The 23,078-nt window shown below is 37.9% G+C and overlaps 1 protein-coding gene across 2 annotated transcripts in view; it reads right to left on the bottom strand.

The window, feature by feature from the left end:
* The window catches only part of LOC142031228 (titin-like), a 244,865-nt gene that overhangs the window by 51,874 nt on the left and 169,913 nt on the right, over nucleotides 1-23,078 (bottom strand). For both annotated transcript variants that reach the window (XM_075028344.1, XM_075028345.1), the window contains 39 exons: nucleotides 22,735-23,037; nucleotides 21,971-22,270; nucleotides 21,586-21,882; nucleotides 21,202-21,486; nucleotides 20,817-21,110; nucleotides 20,118-20,417; nucleotides 19,703-20,011; nucleotides 19,421-19,611; nucleotides 18,512-18,941; nucleotides 17,696-18,004; nucleotides 17,141-17,289; nucleotides 17,018-17,050; nucleotides 16,800-16,929; nucleotides 16,400-16,699; nucleotides 15,995-16,312; nucleotides 15,611-15,907; nucleotides 15,205-15,504; nucleotides 14,169-14,483; nucleotides 13,924-14,072; nucleotides 12,870-13,020; nucleotides 12,499-12,780; nucleotides 12,106-12,408; nucleotides 11,716-12,018; nucleotides 11,325-11,606; nucleotides 10,570-10,869; nucleotides 10,176-10,478; nucleotides 9,736-10,044; nucleotides 9,369-9,650; nucleotides 8,840-9,139; nucleotides 8,399-8,692; nucleotides 5,336-8,302; nucleotides 4,912-5,232; nucleotides 4,514-4,798; nucleotides 4,007-4,306; nucleotides 3,387-3,689; nucleotides 1,434-1,709; nucleotides 1,019-1,318; nucleotides 625-927; nucleotides 86-385 (listed from right to left, as the gene is read on the bottom strand). In XM_075028344.1, coding sequence (XP_074884445.1) covers nucleotides 86-385; nucleotides 625-927; nucleotides 1,019-1,318; nucleotides 1,434-1,709; nucleotides 3,387-3,689; nucleotides 4,007-4,306; nucleotides 4,514-4,798; nucleotides 4,912-5,232; nucleotides 5,336-8,302; nucleotides 8,399-8,692; nucleotides 8,840-9,139; nucleotides 9,369-9,650; nucleotides 9,736-10,044; nucleotides 10,176-10,478; nucleotides 10,570-10,869; nucleotides 11,325-11,606; nucleotides 11,716-12,018; nucleotides 12,106-12,408; nucleotides 12,499-12,780; nucleotides 12,870-13,020; nucleotides 13,924-14,072; nucleotides 14,169-14,483; nucleotides 15,205-15,504; nucleotides 15,611-15,907; nucleotides 15,995-16,312; nucleotides 16,400-16,699; nucleotides 16,800-16,929; nucleotides 17,018-17,050; nucleotides 17,141-17,289; nucleotides 17,696-18,004; nucleotides 18,512-18,941; nucleotides 19,421-19,611; nucleotides 19,703-20,011; nucleotides 20,118-20,417; nucleotides 20,817-21,110; nucleotides 21,202-21,486; nucleotides 21,586-21,882; nucleotides 21,971-22,270; nucleotides 22,735-23,037 — 13,473 coding nt within the window. The remainder of the gene's footprint in view (nucleotides 1-85; nucleotides 386-624; nucleotides 928-1,018; nucleotides 1,319-1,433; nucleotides 1,710-3,386; nucleotides 3,690-4,006; nucleotides 4,307-4,513; nucleotides 4,799-4,911; nucleotides 5,233-5,335; nucleotides 8,303-8,398; nucleotides 8,693-8,839; nucleotides 9,140-9,368; nucleotides 9,651-9,735; nucleotides 10,045-10,175; nucleotides 10,479-10,569; nucleotides 10,870-11,324; nucleotides 11,607-11,715; nucleotides 12,019-12,105; nucleotides 12,409-12,498; nucleotides 12,781-12,869; nucleotides 13,021-13,923; nucleotides 14,073-14,168; nucleotides 14,484-15,204; nucleotides 15,505-15,610; nucleotides 15,908-15,994; nucleotides 16,313-16,399; nucleotides 16,700-16,799; nucleotides 16,930-17,017; nucleotides 17,051-17,140; nucleotides 17,290-17,695; nucleotides 18,005-18,511; nucleotides 18,942-19,420; nucleotides 19,612-19,702; nucleotides 20,012-20,117; nucleotides 20,418-20,816; nucleotides 21,111-21,201; nucleotides 21,487-21,585; nucleotides 21,883-21,970; nucleotides 22,271-22,734; nucleotides 23,038-23,078) is intronic.

Genomic DNA, 23,078 nt, shown 5'->3' with positions numbered 1-23,078 from the left:
GATAAACATCTTATTCTTCACATGAGTGTTAGTTCAATATGCACAGACTCTTATCAGAGTTCTCAAATGCTTTTACATTTCTTACCATTTTCTGGATGAATGGTCACTGGATCAGAAGGTTCTGAAGGTCGGCTAATGTTAACTGCTGTCTTGGCAATTGCTCTAAATTGATATTGAGCATTTTCTTCCAAATCAGTAGCAGTGTATTCTTCTAGGGGTATTTGATGTGGAGTTGTATTGCACCGAACCCACTTATCACCAGGTAATTTGCAAGCTTCAACAAAATAGCCAATAAGTTTGCTACCACCGTCATGCTTTGGTCTTGTCCATATCAGTGATACAGTACTCTTAGTGACATCAATAACTTCAGGTTTTCCAGGGGGATCTAAGGCAAATAAGATCATGTTAGTCTGTTTTGCCAAAAAAGCTAACATATTTAAAAATGGCTTTAACAGTGCTGGATCTTATTTACAGCATACCCACACAGTGCGCTCACAGTGCAGTCACAGTAAATGTGAAAATATAAACTTAAGGACAAACTGACGATCATAAAGAGTTGCAGATATATTGAAAATGACCATAAAAACTGTAGTCTGTTGCAAATGATTGGTATGTTTGACTTACCAACTGGTGCTCTTGCTGTGACAAACTCAGTTGGTTTACTAGGTTTACTTGCTCCAGCTCTGTTCAATGCATAAATTCTGAAAGTATACTCAAGACCTTCGATGAGCCCCACACAAGGGTATTCTGTGGAGCGCACAGCTGTGTCATTAGCTTTCACCCACAGTAAACTGTTCCTTTCTTTGCGCTCAATGAGATAACCAGTGATTGGACTGCCTCCATCACTATCAGGTTTATCCCAGGCAACAAAAATACAGTCCTTATTGACCTTGGTAATACGTGCATTTTTTGGTTCACTAGGAACATCTAGAAAAAAAATACGAAGATTGATATCAGTCACATGCTTTCTTACTAGGAGGACTAAAAATAGAAATGCTACTATTAAAAACTGACATACCAAATGGGAACCTTGCAATCATCTTGCCAGAAGTAAGCGGCTCAGAAATCCCAAAACGATTTTCAGCACGAACACGGAACATATACTCTTCTCCAGGAATCAGTTTTCCAATTCTGCAGCTTGTCTTTGTGACAGAAGCTAAAGCTGGTACCCAGTCTCCTCGGCTTACATCACATTTCTCAACTACATAGTTGGTAATATTACTGCCACCATCTTCGAGAGGTATATGCCATGCAAGAGTGCAAGCATCAGCATCTATTTCAGAAATATCAAATGGAGGCTGTGGTGGACCTGGTTTATCTGCACAAAAATATATATTAAGAAAAAAAGGGTTGAAAGAAAATGACAAACACTAGAATATACTAAAAATAGTTTTGTATAAAGCTGGGTTTAAAAATAATCAAATGGAACATACCCATGACTATCACTCTGATTTTCTGGCTATCAGTACCAGAGCTATTTTCTGCAGTAAGCGTGTAAAAATCAGAATCTTTTCTAGTCACATCCTTAATAATAAGAACAGAAGACTTTTCTGCTTTATGCACAGCAAGGCGACTGGATGTAAGTACATCTTGATCTCCTTTCAACCATTTACAGACTGGCTGAGGCTTCCCATATACATGAGCTTCAATTCTCAGTTTCTTTCCAGCTTTAATGTGAACGTGATCAGGCATCAGAATCTTAGGTGGGACTGAAAAAAAATCACACACAAACATAAAATTCAACTTCTGTAGCATATTAATTTACTTTTTCTTATGTTTTCATATGCAAGTTCTCTGCTTCTCTCTCAAGTGGAATCACCAGTAGGAACAACCTGATAATTTTTAGTTTAGGTTCCACTTTGTCCTGGTTTCAGCTGGGATAGAGTTAACTTTCTTCCTAGTAGCTGGTATGGTGCTATGTTTTGAGTTCAGTATGCAAAGAATTTTGATAACACTGATGTTTTCAGTTGTTGCTAAGTAATGTTTAGACTAAAGTCAAGGATTTTTCAGCTTCTCATGCCCAGCCAGCAAGAAAGCTGGAGGGGCACAAGAAGCTGGGACGGGACACAGCCAGGGCAGCTGACCCAAAGTGGCCAACGAGGTATTCCATACCATGGGACATCCCATCCAGTATAGGAACTGGGAAGTGGGGGCGGGGAATCACCGCTCGGGGACTAGTGGGGTGTCGGTCGGCAGGTGGTGAGCAATTGCACTGCGCATCATTTGTACATTCCAATCCTTTCATTATTGCTGTTGTCATTTTATTAGTGTTATCATTATCATTATTAGTTTCTTCTTTTCTGTTCTATTAAACCGTTCTTATCTCAACCCACGAGTTTTACTTCTTTTCCCGATTTTCTCCCCCATCCCACTGGGTGGGGGGGCAGTGAGTGAGCGGCTGCGTGGTGCTTAGTTGCTGGCTGGGGTTAAACCACGACACACTTAGGGACAGCTAGAGATTCTGCAGTGGGCAATATCTATTCCAGTCTTACTTTTACATTCCTTTACAGTTTATAAGAGAATATTTTTGAGTTTGGATTGCCTTCTCACATGTTTATGTAGAGACTTGTGCACTATTAATGCATGACATATAATTCCCCTTTATATCAGGAACTTGCTGTTGCTTACTTATTGCTGACTTTCTACAAGACAAACATGAAGGAGGAGAAAAGCAAGACTGAAGTTCTCACTGAACTTAACCCATTTACACAGTCAATCTTTTTATACTCTTGAATTATTCTTCAGGTAGAGCCTTCTCCTACTTCTTTTGCACAAAATCTTTCTGATTTCTTCCAAAAGAAACCTCGCAGTATGTTTGGTGTACTTTCATTCATTTGGTGTAGTTTTCATTCTCTTTTGCTCCTGTACCTCTCTCTTGGTCTTTCCATGTCACAAATGAAGAAGGTTCTTCTCATCTGCCCCTTACCCCTACATCTTCCTGTGCTTCAGGGACCCTACAACCTTAATTGGGCCAACTTGTCCTCCCTGCCTTTCGCTTTACAGTCTCAATCAAGTCTACAATATAAACAACTTGTTTTCTCTTATCTTAAAACAGCTCCCACTTTTGGCCCCATTTATCTCTCAAAATACCACTCTGACTCTTTTTCTCTTTTATTTTAAGTTTGTTGAAGGTACTTATTATTTCTCTTTAGATCCTATCTTCTGGTTCCAGCTGAAACCATACCTGCAAAATTCTTTAATAATTCTTAATTAGTGGTCAAGTCTTATCCTTTCTGACCTGTCAAAATATTCAATACAGTTAACCATAATCCTCCAGGTGACTTCATAAAGCATGTCTTTCAGGGACTCAAAGAAGTAGAATTCTTGCTCATTTAATTATTAAAGCAGAATATTGCAACATAGGTAGTATTCAAATTGTTACTTACTGAGTTGTTCTTTAATTTCAAATAGTCCTTCAGTTTCTCTTGGCAAACTTACTCCTACAGCATTTCTAGCTGCCACTCTAAACTTGTACTTCTTTCCCTCTTTCAGACCAGCTACAACAATGGAGAGATCTTTAACAACTGAATATTCTGTCCAGCGATCCGCTGGTTGTTCATCTTCTTTGTAGCTAACAATGTACCCGTCGACTTTAGAGCCTCCATCACGCAGTGGTGGCAGCCAGCCTAAAGTAGCACTGTTCTTTGTAATTTCAGTAACTTCAAGTTTTCTTGGTGGATCAGGTTCACCTGTCAGGGGAAAAAAAAAAGAAACACATTAAACATTGAATTTCCAAGATTTTCTGATTATTGCGTATTTGTTGAGTTATTGGATGCGATCTATACTAACTCAACAAGGACAATATGGAAAAGAGCAAAATTCTTAACAATTGCAAAGGTACTATGTTCATAGATTGTATTATTTGAAAGAAAATGACACATAAATATTTATGTTTATCATTGAGTAGTTAGTATATTGTCCAGTTTAGAAACACCAACTTTAAAAAAATGCAAAATCTTATTAAAATTAGAGAAAAAACATAAAACGTGCATAACGGCATACTTACTTAGGGGATCTGTTGCTAGAACTGGTTTTGGTATGTCACTTGGAACACCTGACCCATATTCATTTACTGCTGTTACTCTAAAGAAATATTCATTTCCAGGTACAAGATTAGCTATTTGGAAACTAGTTTTCTTTAGTTCTGCAGTGACTGTTCCCCAGGTCTTCCTGTCAGCCTCACGTTTCTGCAGTATGTAATGAGTCACTGGGCTACCACCATCATTCTCTGGAGGTGCCCATGAAAGATGGCATGACATTTTGGTGACATCTGAAACCTTGAAGTCCGATACAGGTCCAGGAGTATCTAGAAAGAAATTTCAATTTATGCTAGTCTTTTTTTCTTTAATAAGTTAAAATTAAAGGGGGATAACAGCTTCCTATACAGGGGGAGTTAGTGTTAGCTGGCACAGTTTTGCTCAAAAACTGTAGCACCTGGGGATCATAAAAATTCCTGCAATGAACATTCAATATAGTTAAAAAATTGTCTAGAGGTATTTCTCTCATTACTTACCCAGGACTCTGACATTCACAAATACAGCCTTTTCTCCAGCTGCATTAACAAGTGTCAACGAATATTTGCCTGAGTCATCACGTGTTGAATTGGGAATGACACAGAAGGCCATAGTGTCAACCAGATCAACTTGTCCTTTTCTGATAACATTATCAACACCCATTCTCCTCCAGGTGACTTTTGGTGCTGGGCGACCCCTAATAATAGCAAAAAGTCTAATAGGGCATCCTGCCCTGACTGTGACTAACTTTCTCATGCTTGCATCCAACTCAATCTCAGGAGGTTCTGAAAGACAAAATTAAAGACATAAAATGCAAAGTTTAGCACATGAAATAAAATAAAACCATGGCAAGTAAAGATTGTATGTAAATACTCACAAAGAGGATGGGAAAACTCACCAAGTATTTCTTTGGGAGACACAGCTTCTTTCAGTTCAGCTGGTCGGCCAAGGCCAACCTGGTTTTGGGCAGAAACTCTGAACTCATATAATTGGTTCTCAACCAGGCTGGTGGCTGTGAATTCTGTATGAATAAGTTGGGCAGCAACATTGCATCGTTTCCATCCTGCTTCAGGATCAGCACCTTCAACTTTTGGTCTAATTTCCACAACGTATCCAATAATTGGAGCACCACCATCATACACTGGTTTTCCCCAGGCAAGGGTTATGGAACTCTTTGTGCTATCAACCACTCTCAAGTTTGTGGGAGGACCAGGTGGTTCTGAAAGACAATAAAAATTACAGATAAGAACACAGTTGTGCAATTTAGGAATCTGTTGTGTTAACATTCAAATAAAATACAGTAGAATACTGTGGTATGATACCTATTGGGTCTTTTGCTACTACAGGTCTTGATGGCAAGCTTGGTTCTCCAAGTCCGACTTCATTTTCGGCACTGACGCGGAACTGATATTCATGACCAGGGATGAGATTAGTAACCTTCTTGCGTCTCTCTGGGATTGCAGTCTTAGTAACAGGAACCCATCTTAGTGATCGTTTCTCTTTCTTCTCTAAAATGTATCCTGTAATTGATTTGCCACCATCATATTCTGGTGGATTCCAAACTACAGTCATCTCTTCTTTGCTAACTCTTGTGACATCTGGAGGGTCGGGGCGTCCAGGTCTATCATATTTTGTTTTTGCAATAATGGGGTGTGTTTCTGTTGGTGGACCTGTGCCCATTTTATTCTCTGCACGAACTCTGAATATATATTCATTACCTTCAATGAGGCGTGTCACATTTGCATAGTTTGTTAGGACAGAGGAAGAGTATGTAGACCAAACCATACGCTTGCTTTCACATTTTTCGAGGATGTAGTTCTGTATTTCACAACCACCATCATCTTCTGGAGGGTCCCAAGTAACAGTACACCTATCACTTGAAATGTCAGTGACTTTCAAGTTTCTTACAGGACCTGGTTTATCCAAGACAATAACAGTAGCATATGCTACAAAACTACCAGCTGTGTTAGTTGCAGTAATCACATATTTCCCACCATCACTACGCCTTGATTTTGTGAGAACAAATTTAGATGTGTCAGAAGTTGTTTCAATACTGACTCTTGGAGATCTGGTTAGATCTGTGGCATCTTTGTCTTTTGTCCATACAACTTCAGGCTGTGGTTTTCCTCTGACTCCAGCTTCAATTCTAATTGTGTCACCTGCTTTCACAGTTAGCACCCCACTTAACTTCAACTCTAGCACTGGTTTCTGCAGATCTTCCTTCACGACAACTTCAGCTGTTCTTACCCAGTCACTTTCACCTGCCTCATTCTTGGTTTGAACTCGGAATTGGTAAATCTTATTTTCAACACATTTATCTACCATGTAGTGTGTTTCCTTAATGCTGCCTTTATGAACCCTTTCCCATTCATCTGAATCTTTCAGTTTTCTCTCAACATGATAACTTAAATTGGGACTTCCACCATCATAATCTGGCCTTCTCCATTTCAGATATACAAATGTCTTTCCTTTCTCTGCAATGTGAAGATTTTCTGGCTCTCCAGGCTTGTCAATAGGATTGATAGCAAGGATGGGAGTCTTGGTCTCTATGCAAGGACCTGGACCTATTTTGTTTTCTGCACAAACCCTGAAGAAGTATTCATGGTTCTCTCTAAGATTTGCCTTTACTAATCGTTTAGTGATATCAGAGGAGACAATTGACCATCCCCTCTGGTTTGGTTCACGGTACTCTACTATGTAATTTGTAATTTCAGAGCCACCATTATCTACTGGACTCTCCCAAGCGATCATACAAGAATCTTTTGTGACATAGCTTATTTTCAGGTTCTGACACGGTCCAGGTCTGTCAAGTACATTAACAACAGCAAAAGCTTGAGCATGTCCGCAGCTGTTCTTAGCTGCTATTATATATTTGCCGTGATCAGATCTTTTGGCTTCTTTCACCTGCAGTTCAACATTAGGTAGATCATGGACTATTTCAACACGCTTTTCTTGGACTAGTACTTTGCCATCTTTAGACCATGTTATGTCAGGATCTGGCCTGCCTTTTACTTTACCAGTAATATGGATAGTTTGGCCTACTCGGACAGTAATTAAGTCTCGACAGGTCACATCTAGGCTTACTTCTGGAGGAGAAAGAATATCCTTTGCAAGTACAGTTTCTGCCAGTTCTCTTGGTTCACCTTCTCCCACAATGTTGACAGCTTTTATTCGGAATTTATATTCATTTCCTTCTATTAACCCAGGTACTCTGAAAGCACACTGTCTAATGAGTTCATCCTTATTAATCCTATTCCACTGTGTAGTTCCAGTTTTCTGACATTCCACAATGTATCCTAGAATCGGGCTGCCACCATCTTTGAGAGGCTTTGTCCACACAAGATCAGCTGTTTCTTTTGTTTTGTCTTTTAATTTTGGATTTATAGGTGGTCCAGGAGGAGTGATAGGCCGTGACGCTTTTATTGGATCAGAGCTTGGAGATGGTTTGCTTAAGCCCACCATGTTTTCTGCAAAAACTCTGAATTCATATGTGTTGCCTTCAAAAAGACCAGTGACTCTGTATTTCATATCAAGTATTGGTGTCTTATTGACACGCACCCATTTACCAGATGCTTCCCGACGTTCAAGCATATAACCAGTTATTGGAGTTCCACCATCAGATTTTGGTAGGGTCCAAGACACTGTTGCAGCATTTTCTGTAATATCATAAACAGTTGGTTTACCAGGAGGGGATGGTGGATCAAACATATGTTTAGCAACTGTTGGTTCTGAATCAAGGGGTGCACCAATGCCTATCTTATTTTCTGCCCGAACACGGAAAATATACTCGCAGCCTTTCTGCAGTCGTGGAATCTTAATTTTTGTGTGACTTGTTCCAGAACTAACCACTCCCCAAGTTTCTTTCTTTGATTGACGCTTCTCAACAATATAATTTATTATAGGACTCCCACCATCATCTTTAGGAGGGCGCCAAGAAATAACCATATGTTCTGGTGTTACTTCAAGAATATTAATAGGACCAGTTGGCGGGCCAGGAACATCCAAAACTGTAAGATGTAGAGCAACAGTTTTGCTGCCAGCTGCATTAGATACTGTGAGTAGATATTCTCCTGTATCTTTTCTTATACAGTCTTTGATGGTAAGTACAGTTGAATAGTTGTCAGTCTCAATCTTGTGTCTGCCATCTGTTTTAATTTCAATGCCATCAGTAATCCATTTTGCACTGGGAACTGGCACACCTCTCATAATTGCAGGAAGTCTCACTGTGGTGCCAGCTTTAACAACAAGACCTTCAATTAACTTCACATCTAGTTCCACAGATGGAGGTACTGAAATTAGAGAAAAATAGAAATTACCTTTTCAGGGGAAATACTTAAAGAAAGAGAGAAAGAATCAGTGAAACAACATGAAAAACTAAAAATTACCTAGCTTTTCTTGGCACTCTATTGGTATAGTTGTATCTGGAAGGCTAAGACCAACAATATTCTGAGCTTTCACACGGAATTTGTATATTTTTCCTTTTTGTAGGCCTGTAACAACACAGTCTAGCATAGGGACTGTCTGGAACTTTGTCCACTCATCTGCACCATCTTCTTGATATTCCACCAAATACCCAGTTATCTCAGCACCACCATCACGATCTGGTCGATTCCAAACAAGGGAAACTTCGGTCTTGTCAACATCTACATGATGCAGATTCTTTGGTGGCCCTGGAGGATCTTTTAAGACAGAAAACCAAAATGGTTACTAGGATGGCCAATCTATGGTAGCAGTGTACCATGGTCACATTAGTACCAACAAGATAACCTCAAAAATTACCAAGAACAATATGAACAAAACAAATCATATAACTGAAAAACACTTACGCAGTGGATCTATAGCTTTAATAGGCTTGAGTGTTTCCACATATGGGCCTCTACCAAACTGATTCTCAGCTGCAACTCGGAAGACATACTGAGTGCCTTCTATCAGATATTTAGCCATGTGACTGCGTTTCTTGGAGGATGACGAGATGGTTACCCACTGTGCAGAAGCTACATCTTTCCTTTCCACCACATAGTTTGTAATGACAGAGCCACCATCATCTTCTGGTTCCATCCAAGTGAGATAGCAAGAATCGCTTCTAACTTCACTGACTTGCAGATTTCTGGGCGGACCAGGCTTATCTAGTATTGGCAAAAATTGAATCTGTTATTTATTTGATAACCAAAGCATTTTTTACAAAACCTGGTAAATTTCAAGATAAATTAATATATTTCATGTAATTCGTAGTTTTTTGCCTACCACGTATTTCTTATAACTCAGTTTATTGATATTTTCCAGATATTCCTTCATTTCTTAGTCTCTAATTATAGGATAAAAACATGCAACATAAAAGGAACATCAAAAGATTACCTAAGACCACAACTTTTACTGAAACAGTCTTTGAACCAGCTGGATTTTCAACTGTCAGGGAGTAAATTCCACCATCTTCATGGACAGTGTTACGAATTTCAAGCTTACTGCCAACTCCTGTAACCTCAATATCAGCTTTGGGTGAGACCTCATGATCTTCTTTCTTCCAAGAAACTTTTGGGAATGGAACACCTTTAATAACAGCACTAAGTCTCAGGGTATCTCCAGCTTTTACATGCTGTTCTCGGGCCATGTTAGCATCAAGTATCAGCTCAGGAGGTTCTGGAATCAAAATGATATGTTTTTAGAAAATGAGGAAAAAAAATATCTCTTCTTAGGTAAACTCATCTGATTTTATTAAACTCACCAAGTCTGTCCTTTACTTCTACTGGATCAGGAACATAGGCTGGTTCAGATTCACCTGCTGCATTGACTGCCTTGACCCTGAACTTATAGGTCAAACCCTCAGTAAGGCCAGTGACTTTGTATTTTGTTTCAGGACAAGAATCTGCTGTGAGATTGGCCTTTTTCCATTCTTCATCTCCAACTTTCTGATACTCAACAAGGTAGCCAATTATCTTGCCATTACCATCATGGCGTGGTGGTTGCCAAGATAAATCAACTGAATTTTTAGTTTTATCTACTGCTTCCGGATTAATAGGTGGACTTGGTTTTGCTGTTAAAAAAGCAAAGAAAAAAAAAAAAAAAAAAAGAGAGAGATGGGGAAAAAAGGAAACTATTAAAATGATTTTCTAACTGAAATGAGAAGTGCATTAAAATTTTGAGAAATGAAATTTAATACTTTACCGATTGGATCTCTAGCGAAAATTGGCTTTGAAGGTGGACTAGGATCACCAATGCCAATTTCATTTTCTGCTGAAACACGGAATTCATATTGACAGCCTTCGAGGAGGTCAGGTACTTTGAACTGAGTACTGGGGAAAATTGGGTCTTTGGTAACTCTGACCCATCTTGTAGCCATTGTTTCCTTCTTTTCTACAATATAGTTTGTTATTGGCTTGCCTCCATCATATGGTTTGTTCCAAACTACTACTGCAGAGTCTTTGGTAACATCCTTAATGATTGGTTGTTCAGGTGCATCAGGAACACCTGGGTGAAAAGAAAAAAAAAAGAGCTTATGAGCACTACAAACAGAGTAAAGATTAAAGTATCAAAGTAAGATTGCAAATGAATAACATACGGAAACGGTCCTTGGCTTTCATCTCATCAGAGATGAGAGGATCACTTATGCCATAAAGATTTTCAGCATAAATTCGAATTTGATATTCTTTTCCTTCAAGCAGCTTAGGAATTTTGCATGTTGTCTTAACTGTGGCAGATGTAACTGGCATCCACAGGTCTCTGTGTGCATCCTTCTTCTCAATAATGTAATTTGTAATTTCACTGCCTCCATCATCTAAGGGAGGTTTCCAGGAAACTATCATATGATCTTTATGAACTTCATCAAATATAACTGGGCCTACTGGAGGTGATGGACGATCTGTTCAAGGAAAAATAAAGAATACACATGCTTTTATATGAACTTCACTTAACGACATAAACAGTGTCAATACAGTAAATGTATTATGAAATTAGAAACTTGGCATCACAGTTTTAATAAGGAATCAAGACCTCAAGAGTATTCCTCTTTAATGAGTATTTGACTTGCCAAACTTAATTCCTTATTGCTTATATGGTATTTGGTGATTGACATTTTCTACAGTGTTGACATTGTCTAAATGCATGTAGAGACATTAAGTTATTTGTGCTGAATAAACCAAGCCAGAGTTAACTATGTACTCAAAATAAATACATAGTATTTCAGTATAAAAGAGAATACAATAAATCAAGTTATTGTAATAAAGAACCCATTGTAATATTTATATTTTATATAATTCAATGAATTATAATCGCTACTAAAAATCACAGACAATACTGTTGTTCAGTAAAACCTACCAACAACATTAACTTGACAAAATCCTTTTCTTGATCCTGTGCTGTTCTCTACAGTAACACAATATTTGCCTGAGTCTTCACGGACAGATTTTAGTATCCCCAAGCAAAGAGTTGTAGGAGTTGTCTTGATCTTTGTACGATCATCTTCTTTCACAACAATATCATCCTTTAGCCAAGTAACCTTTGGTGCAGGTTTGCCTGAGTAACGTCCAGTCAGGCTGAAAGCTTCACCAACCCGAACAATAAGCTTGTCTCTAAAGTCAAGATCAAGTGATGGAGGAGCTGAAAGACGATATTAAAAAACACAAATGTCAGCAACATTAATAAGAAAAAGTAAGGAATCAGCAAATGTAATCAGTGTTTTCAAAAGAAATATGAGAAAGATACATACCAATTTCATCCTTGCATGTGATTGGTTTTGTACAAAATGATGGCTTGCCTTGCCCCACAATATTACAAGCACTCACACGATACTCGTAGGTGTCACCCTCTTTCAAGCCTTCTACAGTGTATTTCCTATCAAGCATTTTCTCCTTTGTAACTCTGTGGAATTTTTCTTTTCCAATGAGACGGCTCTCTAGAACGTACATGGTGATATCTGAACCTCCATTATATTTTGGAGGGTTCCAAGTTAATGTAACAGAGTTCTTGGTAACTGCTTTTACTTCTAGGTCTTCTGGACGGTCAGGAACAGCTGTGAATAAACAAAAAAATATGATAAATGCATTTTTCTGCATATTTATCTTATATGATGGTAATCCAAACCTGAAAATATACTTACTTATTGGATCTCTAATGACAATCTCTTTTGTTGTTTCTGTGAATGGACCCATGCCAATTATATTCTCAGCTGCAATTCGGAAGAAGTAGGCTTTCCCTTCAGTGAGTCCCTGAACAGTAGCATTCTGTCTTGTAACTGTGCAGGTTACTGGAGTCCAAGCTCTATGGTCAGATTCACGTTTTTCAATTATATAGTTGGTAATAGGAGAACCACCATCATCTTCTGGAGTAAACCATGTCAATTTACAGGAGTCATTGGTCAGGTTCTCAGTAAGGAATGGCATTCCAACTGGGCCTGGCACATCTGAAAGCAAAGAAGAAATGCAGTATTTAAGTATACATGCTGAATGTTATGAAATTTTACTTGTTTACAAGGACTAAAGTTGCTATTTACCTAGCACATCAACAATAATAGTCTTCTTCCGCTCGCCACCGGCATTTTTAGCGAGAAGAGTGTATAGACCCTGGTGGCTCCTTTTGCAGTTCTTGATGACCAAAGAAGAACTAATAGCTGTTTCTTCTATTTTGGCTTCTTCTGGTAAAGCTTGGCCATCCCTGCTCCAAGTCACTGTTGGGGCTGGTTTTCCTGAGACGTATGCTATGATCCGAATTACTCCTCCAGCATGAACAACAATTCTGTCCCTGACACTTGCATCCAAATTAATATCAGGAGCCACTGTGGGAGGTGAACAAAAAAAATTCAATGTTTTTTTTTTCTCACTTTGACTTAGAGGTACTAAAAATGTAAATGTAAATGATAAATACCAATTCTGTCCTTCATTTCAATAATGTCTGTAACTTCTCCAGGCTCTCCGATGCCAGCAGCATTCACTGCTCTAACTCTAAATTTGTAAAAACATCCTTCTTTTAATCCTGCCACAACGAACTTGGTTCCTCTAATTTCTTTATCTTTTACCTGGAAAAAAATATTATAACATCAACTAACATCCAAGTATTATCAATTTCCTTGTTATGTTTGAAACAAATCTTAAATCAGATGTTGTTCCAGTTTACAAGCACAAGACAGTTTCAAGCATACATGGATTTAGCTCACATAGAATTCTTCAGAATCTATGTAAAGAAATACAGGATGTGGACATACAAGCTATTCTGAAGATTCACCCTTTTGATAATTCTAACAGACAAGGATGTTACAGCAATTACAATAGTCTGTGGTCTCAGAAGAATTATGTGTATTATTGGACATATAAACTCATATAAGTGAGAGTGGCAAAAAAAGGAATTGTTTGTTCTTTTTAAACCCCAATATGATGCCTGTTTACCTGGAAACAGTGCAGGAAATTTAGGCATTACTTCAAATGCACCCAAAGGTTTATGGACATACAAAAAATAACCAAGGTATGCATCAGTTAAATTTTCAGTAATGCATTACTGAAAAAAAATATCAGTTATGCATCATTGAAAAAGGTAGGAAAATGTAGGGACATAGTAGTTGCAAATGATTTGGCACAGTTTGATACCAGTGAGACTTACTTTTGTGCCGGTTCTAACTTGGTGTTGTCTTCTGGTCTTTTACCACCAATTACCTACATATTTTCTCACATCTTTAAACAGAAATTTAAAAATTCTCAGTTTAGGAAACTGCAAAGTTAACTTCATGTGGTGGAGGGTCAATTACTGACTTTTACATTTGGTCTTATATTTTAAACATATGATGATAATTATGGTGCAAAAATATGAACTTTTAGAAAATATCTTGCATAGCAAAAATTTGTAAAAAATACGTTTTCTGGAGCAATTTCTTTTGATAGACACACAGAGAGGAGAAACACAAATTCTGTAATAGTTTTCCACCTACCCGTTCCCATTCTTCCTTTCCTTCCTCTTTATACTCAACAATGTAGCCAGTGACCCTAGAACCACCATCCTTTAGTGGTGGAGTCCACTCCAAGTCTACAGAGGACTTCGTCCAATCAGTAACTTTTGGAATAGGAGGGCCAGGTGGGGCTGAAAGATATCATCATACCATTACAGCATAACAATATATTCTATGTTCTTATTTGAATATTTTCAATTTAAAAAATAGGAATATAAAATATTTACCAATAGGATCTCTAGCAATTGCTGGATCAGATGGCATGCTTGGTGGACCAACACCGGCTGCATTGATAGCTGAAACACGGAACTGATATTCAGAGCCTTCAATAAGTCCTGTAACTTTGTATGAAATCCCCAGTGTCATAGGTTTGATAGGATCACGGTTAACCCTAGTCCATCTCTTTCCGGTAGTCTCTTTGCGCTCCAACCAGTAACCAGTAATAGGAGAGCCACCATCATGTTCTGGTTCTTCCCAGTTTACAGTCATTGAGTCACGTGTTATACTGCTAACTGTTGGCTTGTCACAAGGTCCAGGAACAGCTGGGAGACAAAATTAACACATAGCTTGTAAAAAAAAATGCTAAAGGAAGGTGGAGATAGCTAGAGTGCAAAACAGAGTTATGCACTCACATGGTCACAGTTACATTAGGTAGTTCCTTATCCTCACGAGACTCCTTCCTTCATTCTCCTTCCCAACCCTATTCAGGTACATATACTTCTGTGAAATGTAAAATATCTTTCTTTCAAATAATAATTGTCAAAAGTGATTTTTTCTCGCCTTCCTGGATCAGTACGTCTTTTCAGCGCCCAGCCTAACCTTGAATGTGTTAAGAATGATTTTCTCTTGCCAGCTTAATATTCCTTCTCCATCAGAGCTACTCTGCCTAATTTCTTTTTCAAAACTGAAGGCAGGAAATTGACTCTTCCTGATCTATGAGGTCAATAATGTCTCAAGTACAACAGAACGACCTGAATCTTAACAGATAAACCCTTATTTGTATATTTAAACATTAAAAAAGCTTGTTATTGTATTTTAATGTAGAACAAGATTGTATTTTAATGTATAACAAGGAGGGAGAAAAGTATTTTTAAGTATTACTCATGCTTTTAAGAACTAACTATTAATACTAAAACTCTTCAAGCTGTTCTAGAAAATTCACTTACATGAAGAGAGAAAAGTAGTAGTGGTACTTAACAGATGCTGTACATATACCAGCATGTGAAATGAATTGACATAATTTGAAAGCATATTGCTACTTACTGAAAAGGTTTCGTGCTGTTTCTGGTTCACTATCCAAAGGTTCTCCAATACCATATTTGTTTTGTGCCATAATGCGGAACACATATTCATGGCCTTCCATCAACTTGGGAACAGTGAATAAGCATTCCTTAGGCTCATTAGTAACGGGTACCCATGTCCTCCTATTTGCTTCTTTTTTCTCTATAACATAGTTTGTAATCTTAGAACCACCATCATCCAATGGAGGAAGCCATGATATTGTCATTTTATCAGCCAAAATGGATTCAAATTTAATAGGTCCCACTGGAGGTCCAGGACGACCTAAATGATACATTTTATAAAGAAGAATTAATTCAAATGCTATTAAAACAAAGTATCACATGAATGCTGTGAATTTATGTAATGCATAAGAGGTCTTGATATCTACCCAGAACATTTAGTCTCATCTCCTTTGAAGCAGTTCCCAGATTATTTACAGCTGTTATAGTATATAAGCCTGTATCACTTCTGCGAGACTGTTGAATCAATAAAGTGCAAGTATCTTCAGCAATGATCTTGTTGACATGTTGATCATACAGCACTGGTGTTTTGTCATCTGGTTTCTTTGGAGAAGCTTTTAGCCATGTTAACGTGGGGAAGGGCACACCCTTTATCTTGGCCACAATGTTAACATCTGTTCCTTCTTCAACCTCCATAAATTCTTTGAGTTCAATAGATGGTGGGCCTACAATGAAATGTTGGAAACATAAACATAAAATACTTCACAATTTTGAAATGGAATTTGCATTTGCTGGTATCAGTTAGTACTTACATGTCTGGTCTTTGACAACAAGTGGGCCAACAGTGGCTGAAGGCCTGCTAGGACCTGCTATATTTACAGCTTTTACTCTGAATTCGTATTCTCCACCTTCTACAAGATCCTCAACAGTAAACTTTGTTTCCTCCACGTCACGTCTGTTGCATTGCTTCCAAGTCTCTTTCACTTCTCCAGTACGATCCCAGCGGAGACATTCAACATTATAATGTGTAACAGGAGCTCCACCATCATTCTTTGGTGGTTTCCATGTCAAGCTCACCGTGTTCTTGGTTACAAGGCCAATCTTTAGTTTAATAGGTGGATCAGGAGGATCTTCAGAAACAAAACAGAAATGTGAATAAATCCACTGTACAGTACCATCTGGTTTTAAAGAATTTGTATGACTTTGATTTGACTTACGGATTGGATCCCTGGCTGTGGTCCGTTGGATGGTTTCTGCAGGAGGACCAACACCAAAACGATTTTCTGCACGTACCCGGAAGAAATACTCTTGGCCAGATATGAGATCAGGTACAACAAAGGAAGTACTTCCACAGTTTGCATTCACTTTAGTCCAGGCCTTCCCATCAATAGTTCTTTTCTCTATAACATAGCCTCTGATTCTATCTCCACCATCGTCGTCTGGCATCTTCCATGAAAGTTTACAACTGCCTCTTGTGATATCACTTACTTTTAAGTCTTTTGGTGGACCTGGGACATCTGTTAAGGTAAAACCACAACAGAAACAATTTTACATAAGTATGTAGAAAAATAAGACTAAAATCTAGTATTTGAGTACTTCAATGTGTGTAAACCATACCAAGCACATTGACTCTGACATGTACAGTTTTTTGTCCTGCTTTGTTCTTTGCTGTAATACTGTATCGTCCAGAATGACTTCTGTTGCACTCAGGGATGGTAATCACTGAACGTGTATCAGTTGCTTCCACCTGTGTATTATAGAAAGAAAGAGAAATTATAGAACTTTATTTATGTTTGAAAAATTCAACAATACTGAAGTTACAAAAATTGCTTTACCTGAGCTTCTTCAGGTACACTATGACCTCCCTCCTATAAACAAAGGAAATAATGTAAATATAAAAGGGGATAAGCTTAAATGTCTAGAAACACATGTAGAAAAAACCTTTTTCTTTTACTAACCTTTGCTGTTGTCTTTGCTTTTCCTTCAAACTCCCAAAATGTTTTTGGAACTGGACGACCCTTGATAACAGCTGGGATTTTAATTGTTGTGCCAGCACGACAAGAGAGGAAATCCTGTGCTCCAATATCAAGGAAGATTTCTGGTTCCTCTGCAAAAATATTTTAATACATAAATTTTAAAAGCTACTGAAAGTAAATTTCTGTCAGCATTGAGCTAAAACCCCACACAAACATGTAGAATGCCTGTGAGAAAGGTTAGGTGTGCAAAAAGGAGGCTGGGGAGTATATGAATAGAAAAATCTGTTGTAGTCATTTCTTCATAAAACCCACATTATTTCCTTAGTATGACTGTAGGTGGTCATCAGTTTTCTAATGGATCCTGCTCTGGTAATTGTCATCATGACATGTTCAAAAATGTGTGTCAATTGTTTGTTACTTTTTTGCATAATTGTTTGTTCTGTTTTGTCTTTGGCTTGCTTGGCATCCTGCATGAAAATTCACAGCAGTAGGTGGCATTTAGATATAAATGCATAAATTAATTCCCAGAACACTTACCTAAAATATCTTGGACAGGTATTTCTGATGTTGCAGGACTTGGTTCTGATTCTCCAGCAGCATTTACAGCTTTCACCCTAAATCGGTATTTTCTGAGCTCTTTCAAGTTGGGAATAACACATTCACAAGTAGGAAAGAGTTTGTCTCCTTCATTCACCTTCTTCCAGTCAGTACTACCTTCATCTTGCATTTCAACAATATATCCTTTTATAGGACTGCCACCATCCTTTTGTGGAGGCTTCCACGCAAGAGCTACGGATGATTTGGTTTTGTCTTTGACTTCTGGGCAAGATGGTGGACCAGGCACAACTTGTAAGACAAAAGCAAGTAAAAATTACCTGAGAGTTAGTGTCTGCCTTTATTTTTCTGAATAGTTTCTAGAAGAATGCAAGTATTTTCATCTTCTTCTGTTGTACATAGTGTGTATAATCCTAGAACATGCATACTAATTACATGTATTACATATATTAGTAAGGGATACTTAAAGTACAAGGCATAAAGATTGAACTCTTTCACAATACAGAAAAACAATAATATAAAAATCTGATTCTGAACACAAGTTTATTTGGCAATGTTTGCATTGCTGTAATCACAGTTTAAGGATCATAAAAGAGGTAAAAAAATTAAATTAAGACTATATTTAAAATGGTGAAAAAAAGCAAATCATGAAACTACTTTGTGTCAATATATTCTTTTTGGTTTAATGAAAACAAAGCATTGGATTAGTTGCACTAAATTCAGTATAAAGAATAGTAGCACGTTTTGGTTATAGATTGATATAGTCCTTAAAAATAGTCATACAAATTATATACTTACATATGGGATCTGCTGCTAAGGCAGGATCTGATGGTTCACTGGGAGGGCCAATTCCAGCAAGATTTTCAGCCATAACTCTAAACTGGTATTCAACACCTTCAGCCAAACGAAGCACATTGTACTCTAGACCTTTTACTGATGGCTTTGTTACTGGAGCCCTGTTAACACGTGACCAGTAGACACCTCCCACTTCTCTCTTCTCCAACCAATAGCCAGTTATTGGGCTGCCACCATCGTTCAGAGGAGGCTCCCAAGCCACCAGCATTGACGATCTGGTGCAACTTAAAATTTTTGGCTTTCCAGGAGGTCCAGGAAGGCCATAGGGATCCTTAATAACAACTTTCTCCGAGAGGCATTCATCACTTATTCCATATTTGTTTACAGCCCGGACTCTAAATTGATATTTTTCATTTGTTGTGAGATTCCATACCTGAAAAATAAGATTTAAATCAATACTTAGCTACTTTCAGAATAAACTCATTTGAAGTTATGCAGCAGTTTTCAGTTTAAATTCTGTCTTGGAATATCATTGGCATACCTATATTTAGGTACTACACAGCTGTATGTAATGCCCTAGGGATATTCTTATTTCACGTACATAGGACCAAACATAAAAATGTCATCATATTTGTTTTTGCAGTTGGTAAAACTATGAATAATGCTGGGAAATGGGAAGGAAGAGATCTTCTAAACACAGCTGAGATTAAGTAGCAAAAGAGAACAATTTATTTTGTTTTGTCACACAAGGAAAACACACATACATAGATGGGCAACATTCATCCAGTAATTTTGGAGTGTAAACAGAGCATGAGCACAGGTATCTATGCAAGTAGCAGATTTCATTAGATGTGTACTATTGTTATTTTTAATGCATATTAAAGTATGTAATAAAGATATTTTATAAATTACCCCATATCTTCTCTCAACAGCACTTTTGGAGACTTCTTCCCACTCAGATTTCTTCCTACTAGCATCACGTTTCTCAATAATGTAATGGGTAATTTCACTACCACCATTATCAAGAGGTGCATCCCATGTTAAATAGCATGAATCTGCTTTAATATCAGAAACAGCAAGATTTCTTGGTGGAGAAGGACGATCTGTATGAAAGCAATAGAGCATAGAATTACATTAAGAAAAAGGCAAAAGCATTTTATTAGCTGTCATTTTATTAAAATGTCATGTCCTTACCATATACTTCAACATGCACATTGCGAAATGCAGTGCCAAGACGATTGGAAGCTCTCACAGTGTAAGTGCCTTTGTCATTCCTCACTGCTGCAGGCAGGGTAAGTTCAGTTTTTGCCTCACTTCTAGATACTTCTTCCTTGGTTATCTTAAGTGCACTGGATGTTTGGTCAATTAAAACTTCATTCTTGTCCCATTCAATCTTTGGCATTGGCAGACCTGTCACATCAGCAGGAATATTAACTGGTTCTCCTGCCTTCACTTTGATAGTATCTCCTCTCACAGCCAAGCGTAATGTAACAGTTGGAGGTACTGAAAACAAGAAGGAAAATGACAGAGTGAAGATAGAGATGAAACAGAGAAATTGCCTTTCAGTGTTACAGAGATATTTGTATGGATTTCTTTAAAGCAGATATACCTTCATCATCTTGTATAACTACATTGAGAGGCAATGATGGTTCACTTTCTCCAATAGCATTGACAGCTTTGACACGGAATTCGTACATATGAAGTTCATCAAGATTTTCAACAAGAAGAGATGTTTTTGGACAGAGTCTTGCATTAACTCTTTCATAGTCTTTTGAATCATGTCTCCTCTTCTCAACAATATATCCTAAGACAGGACTGCCACCATCATTACGCGGAGGCTTCCAATCAAGCGTAATTGTTGACTTTGTCCTTTCTGTGTACATGAACCTCTCAGGTGCTGTTGGAGGACCTTTTAACACAGATAAATCATAATGAAAAAAACATAAAAAAATAGAGAATTTTAAATCATATGAATACAGTAGGTCTGGATTTTTAAAGCCATAGCTTTTGTATGCAAAGTATCTGGGTATGGTTATGGGTAGTATAAAGTTTCTCATGTATGTGGATAAAAACATAACAAGGAGTGTCTCAGTAGACATCAGTATTTTCTTACATAAAGAAACATAGTAGTTTTACAGAACTCATTCAGAGATCTGACTGAAGGAATTAATCTAAGGCAGATGCCTTATCCAGGTAGTAGAAAAGTAATTATACTTTTTGTATAGCAAGCAATCCAAACAATAATACTCATTTATTAACCTATAATTAAAAATTGTTTTAAAAAAACCCATAAAATTAGTCATCTTACCTAATGGATCAACTGCAAGAATGGGTCCTATTTCAACAGGTGGACCAGTACCAAACTTGTTCTTAGCACTAACACGGAATTTATATTCCTGCCCTTCAACTAGACCTGTAATATCACATTTAGATCTCTCTGTGTCTATAGCTAGTCTCCATGTATGCATTTTGGCATCCTTCCGTTCAACAATGAAGCCTATGATATCACTGCCACCATCATCTTCAGGATCAGACCAGTTAAGCAAACACATCTTTCTGTTCGTGACCACTGGCTTTAGGTCAAGGACAGGCCCGGGAACATCTGAAAAACAAAATCAAACAAGTACGATAAAGCACAGAGATTATCTCACTAAAAGAAATACTCAGTTGATTTCAGAAAATATTTTTCTTACCAAATACTTCTACTCTGGTTCCTGCAGATTTGGAACCACTGCTATTGGTAGCAGTAATTACGTATCTTCCATGGTCTTTTCTCAAAGCATTCTTAATGGTTAACTCAGATTTTGTACCAACATTTTCAATAACAACTCGATCTTTGTCTAATTCACCCTCCTCCACAGCCCATGCAATGGTGGGAGTAGGACGTCCTGTCACAGTAGCAGGAATTTTAATAGTTTGCCCAGCCATGATCTGAATGCCTGCTTTGACAGAAACATCCAGCTCGACAGTGGGAGGCTCTGCAGAAGAGAGAGAAACAGTTCATTAGTTCAAGGGAGAGATTCAAACCCACCTTTTAAGCAGCTGGACATTTCTTGAAAATAATACAATTGCAATACCTTTAGGTTCTGCAACTGTTGTGGGTTCAGTTTCACCAGGTGGTCCTTCACCAGCTGCATTAAGTGCAGTAACACGGAGTTTATAGTCTGCACCTTCTCTGACTTCTTTAACAGTATACTGTCGAACCTTAATGGGTTTCTCTGTGCAACGTGACCACTCTTTTACTCCCACCAGTTGTTTGTATACATGGTAACCAGTGATATCTCCACCACCATTATACACAGGAGGTTCCCATTCCAGCTCAATAGAAGTTGAGCTTGTATCAGCAACCCTTGGAATCGGTGGACCCGGAGGCACTATAAATAAATAGGTGTAAATCAAAGTTAAAGGCTATAAATCCTATTCCGTCACCTGTCTGCTATTAGCTTCTGCTAAGCTACTTACTTATTGGGTCCTGCGCAGTTTTTGGATCTGATGGTGGACTAAATTTACCAGGGCCAGCTGCATTTTCAGCACATACTCTGAAGATGTAGGTTAATCCTTCCAGCAGTCCTTCAACTTTTATTTCCAGAGCATTCACAAGGTTCCTGTTGACTCGAGCCCAATGAGTACTATTAATTTCGCGTTTTTCAATCCAATACCCTATGATTGGGCTGCCATTGTCTTTTGGTTCATTCCATTTAACCAACATGCTGTTGCTGGTAACATCTTGCACATCAGGCTTATTAGGTGGATCTGGTGGAGCTGAAAAAAATAATTGTAGTTTTGTCATCATTGCTGTCTTCTTCAGTGCTTACTCAAAGCTAAGAGAGAACTAAGATATGAGAAATGACTAATTTTAAGTCATTCATAGTTCTTTCTTTCTTAGAAACTTTGATTCCTAACTGCAATCAGTAATCAAACTTGTAGTGGTTCTCTCTTTTGGTAAGACTATTAGTCTATTGAACACAAAGAATGTCACTATTCAGATGTTAAGTGTTTTTAGTATAAAGATTTATGACAGTGATTGTCATTCTTATTTCTTTACTATTGAAGTTAGAATGTTTTCAGTATATCCCTTTGATGGTTTAAAGTGTGTAATAAATAATAATTACATTGCTCAAGTTTCTTCTGGGAAACATTCACATAGATGAGGCTGACTGTTCTAAGAGTCTGTATAGTTTTACACTGGTTTTCTGAAAAGGTTGTATTTCAAAATTAAAACTTACAGAAAGGATCTTGCGCTGTCATTGGTTTTGAAACACATGGTGGCCCTGGTCCAACTCTATTTTCAGCAAATACACGGAAAAGATATTCTTTTCCTTCAATTAGTTTTGTTACATGGAATTTGCAATGCCTGAGTGTTGAACTGACAGTGACCCAGCCCATTTCAGCTTTTGTATTGTCTTTCTTTTCCAATACATAGTTTAGGATTTCACTTCCGCCATCATCGAGGGGAGGCTCCCACTTGCAAATGACAGAATTTTTCCTCACATCTTCAAATGTGAAGTTGACTGGAGGCCCAGGTGTATCTGTGAGTAAAGCAAGAAAAATGATGAGAACTCATCTTGTG

This window comes from Buteo buteo, chromosome 5, assembly GCF_964188355.1.
Source record: "Buteo buteo chromosome 5, bButBut1.hap1.1, whole genome shotgun sequence".
NCBI classification, from domain to species: Eukaryota; Metazoa; Chordata; class Aves; order Accipitriformes; family Accipitridae; genus Buteo; species Buteo buteo.
Note: the sequence above shows the minus strand (reverse complement) of the source record. Positions and strands in the feature narration are given on the sequence as shown.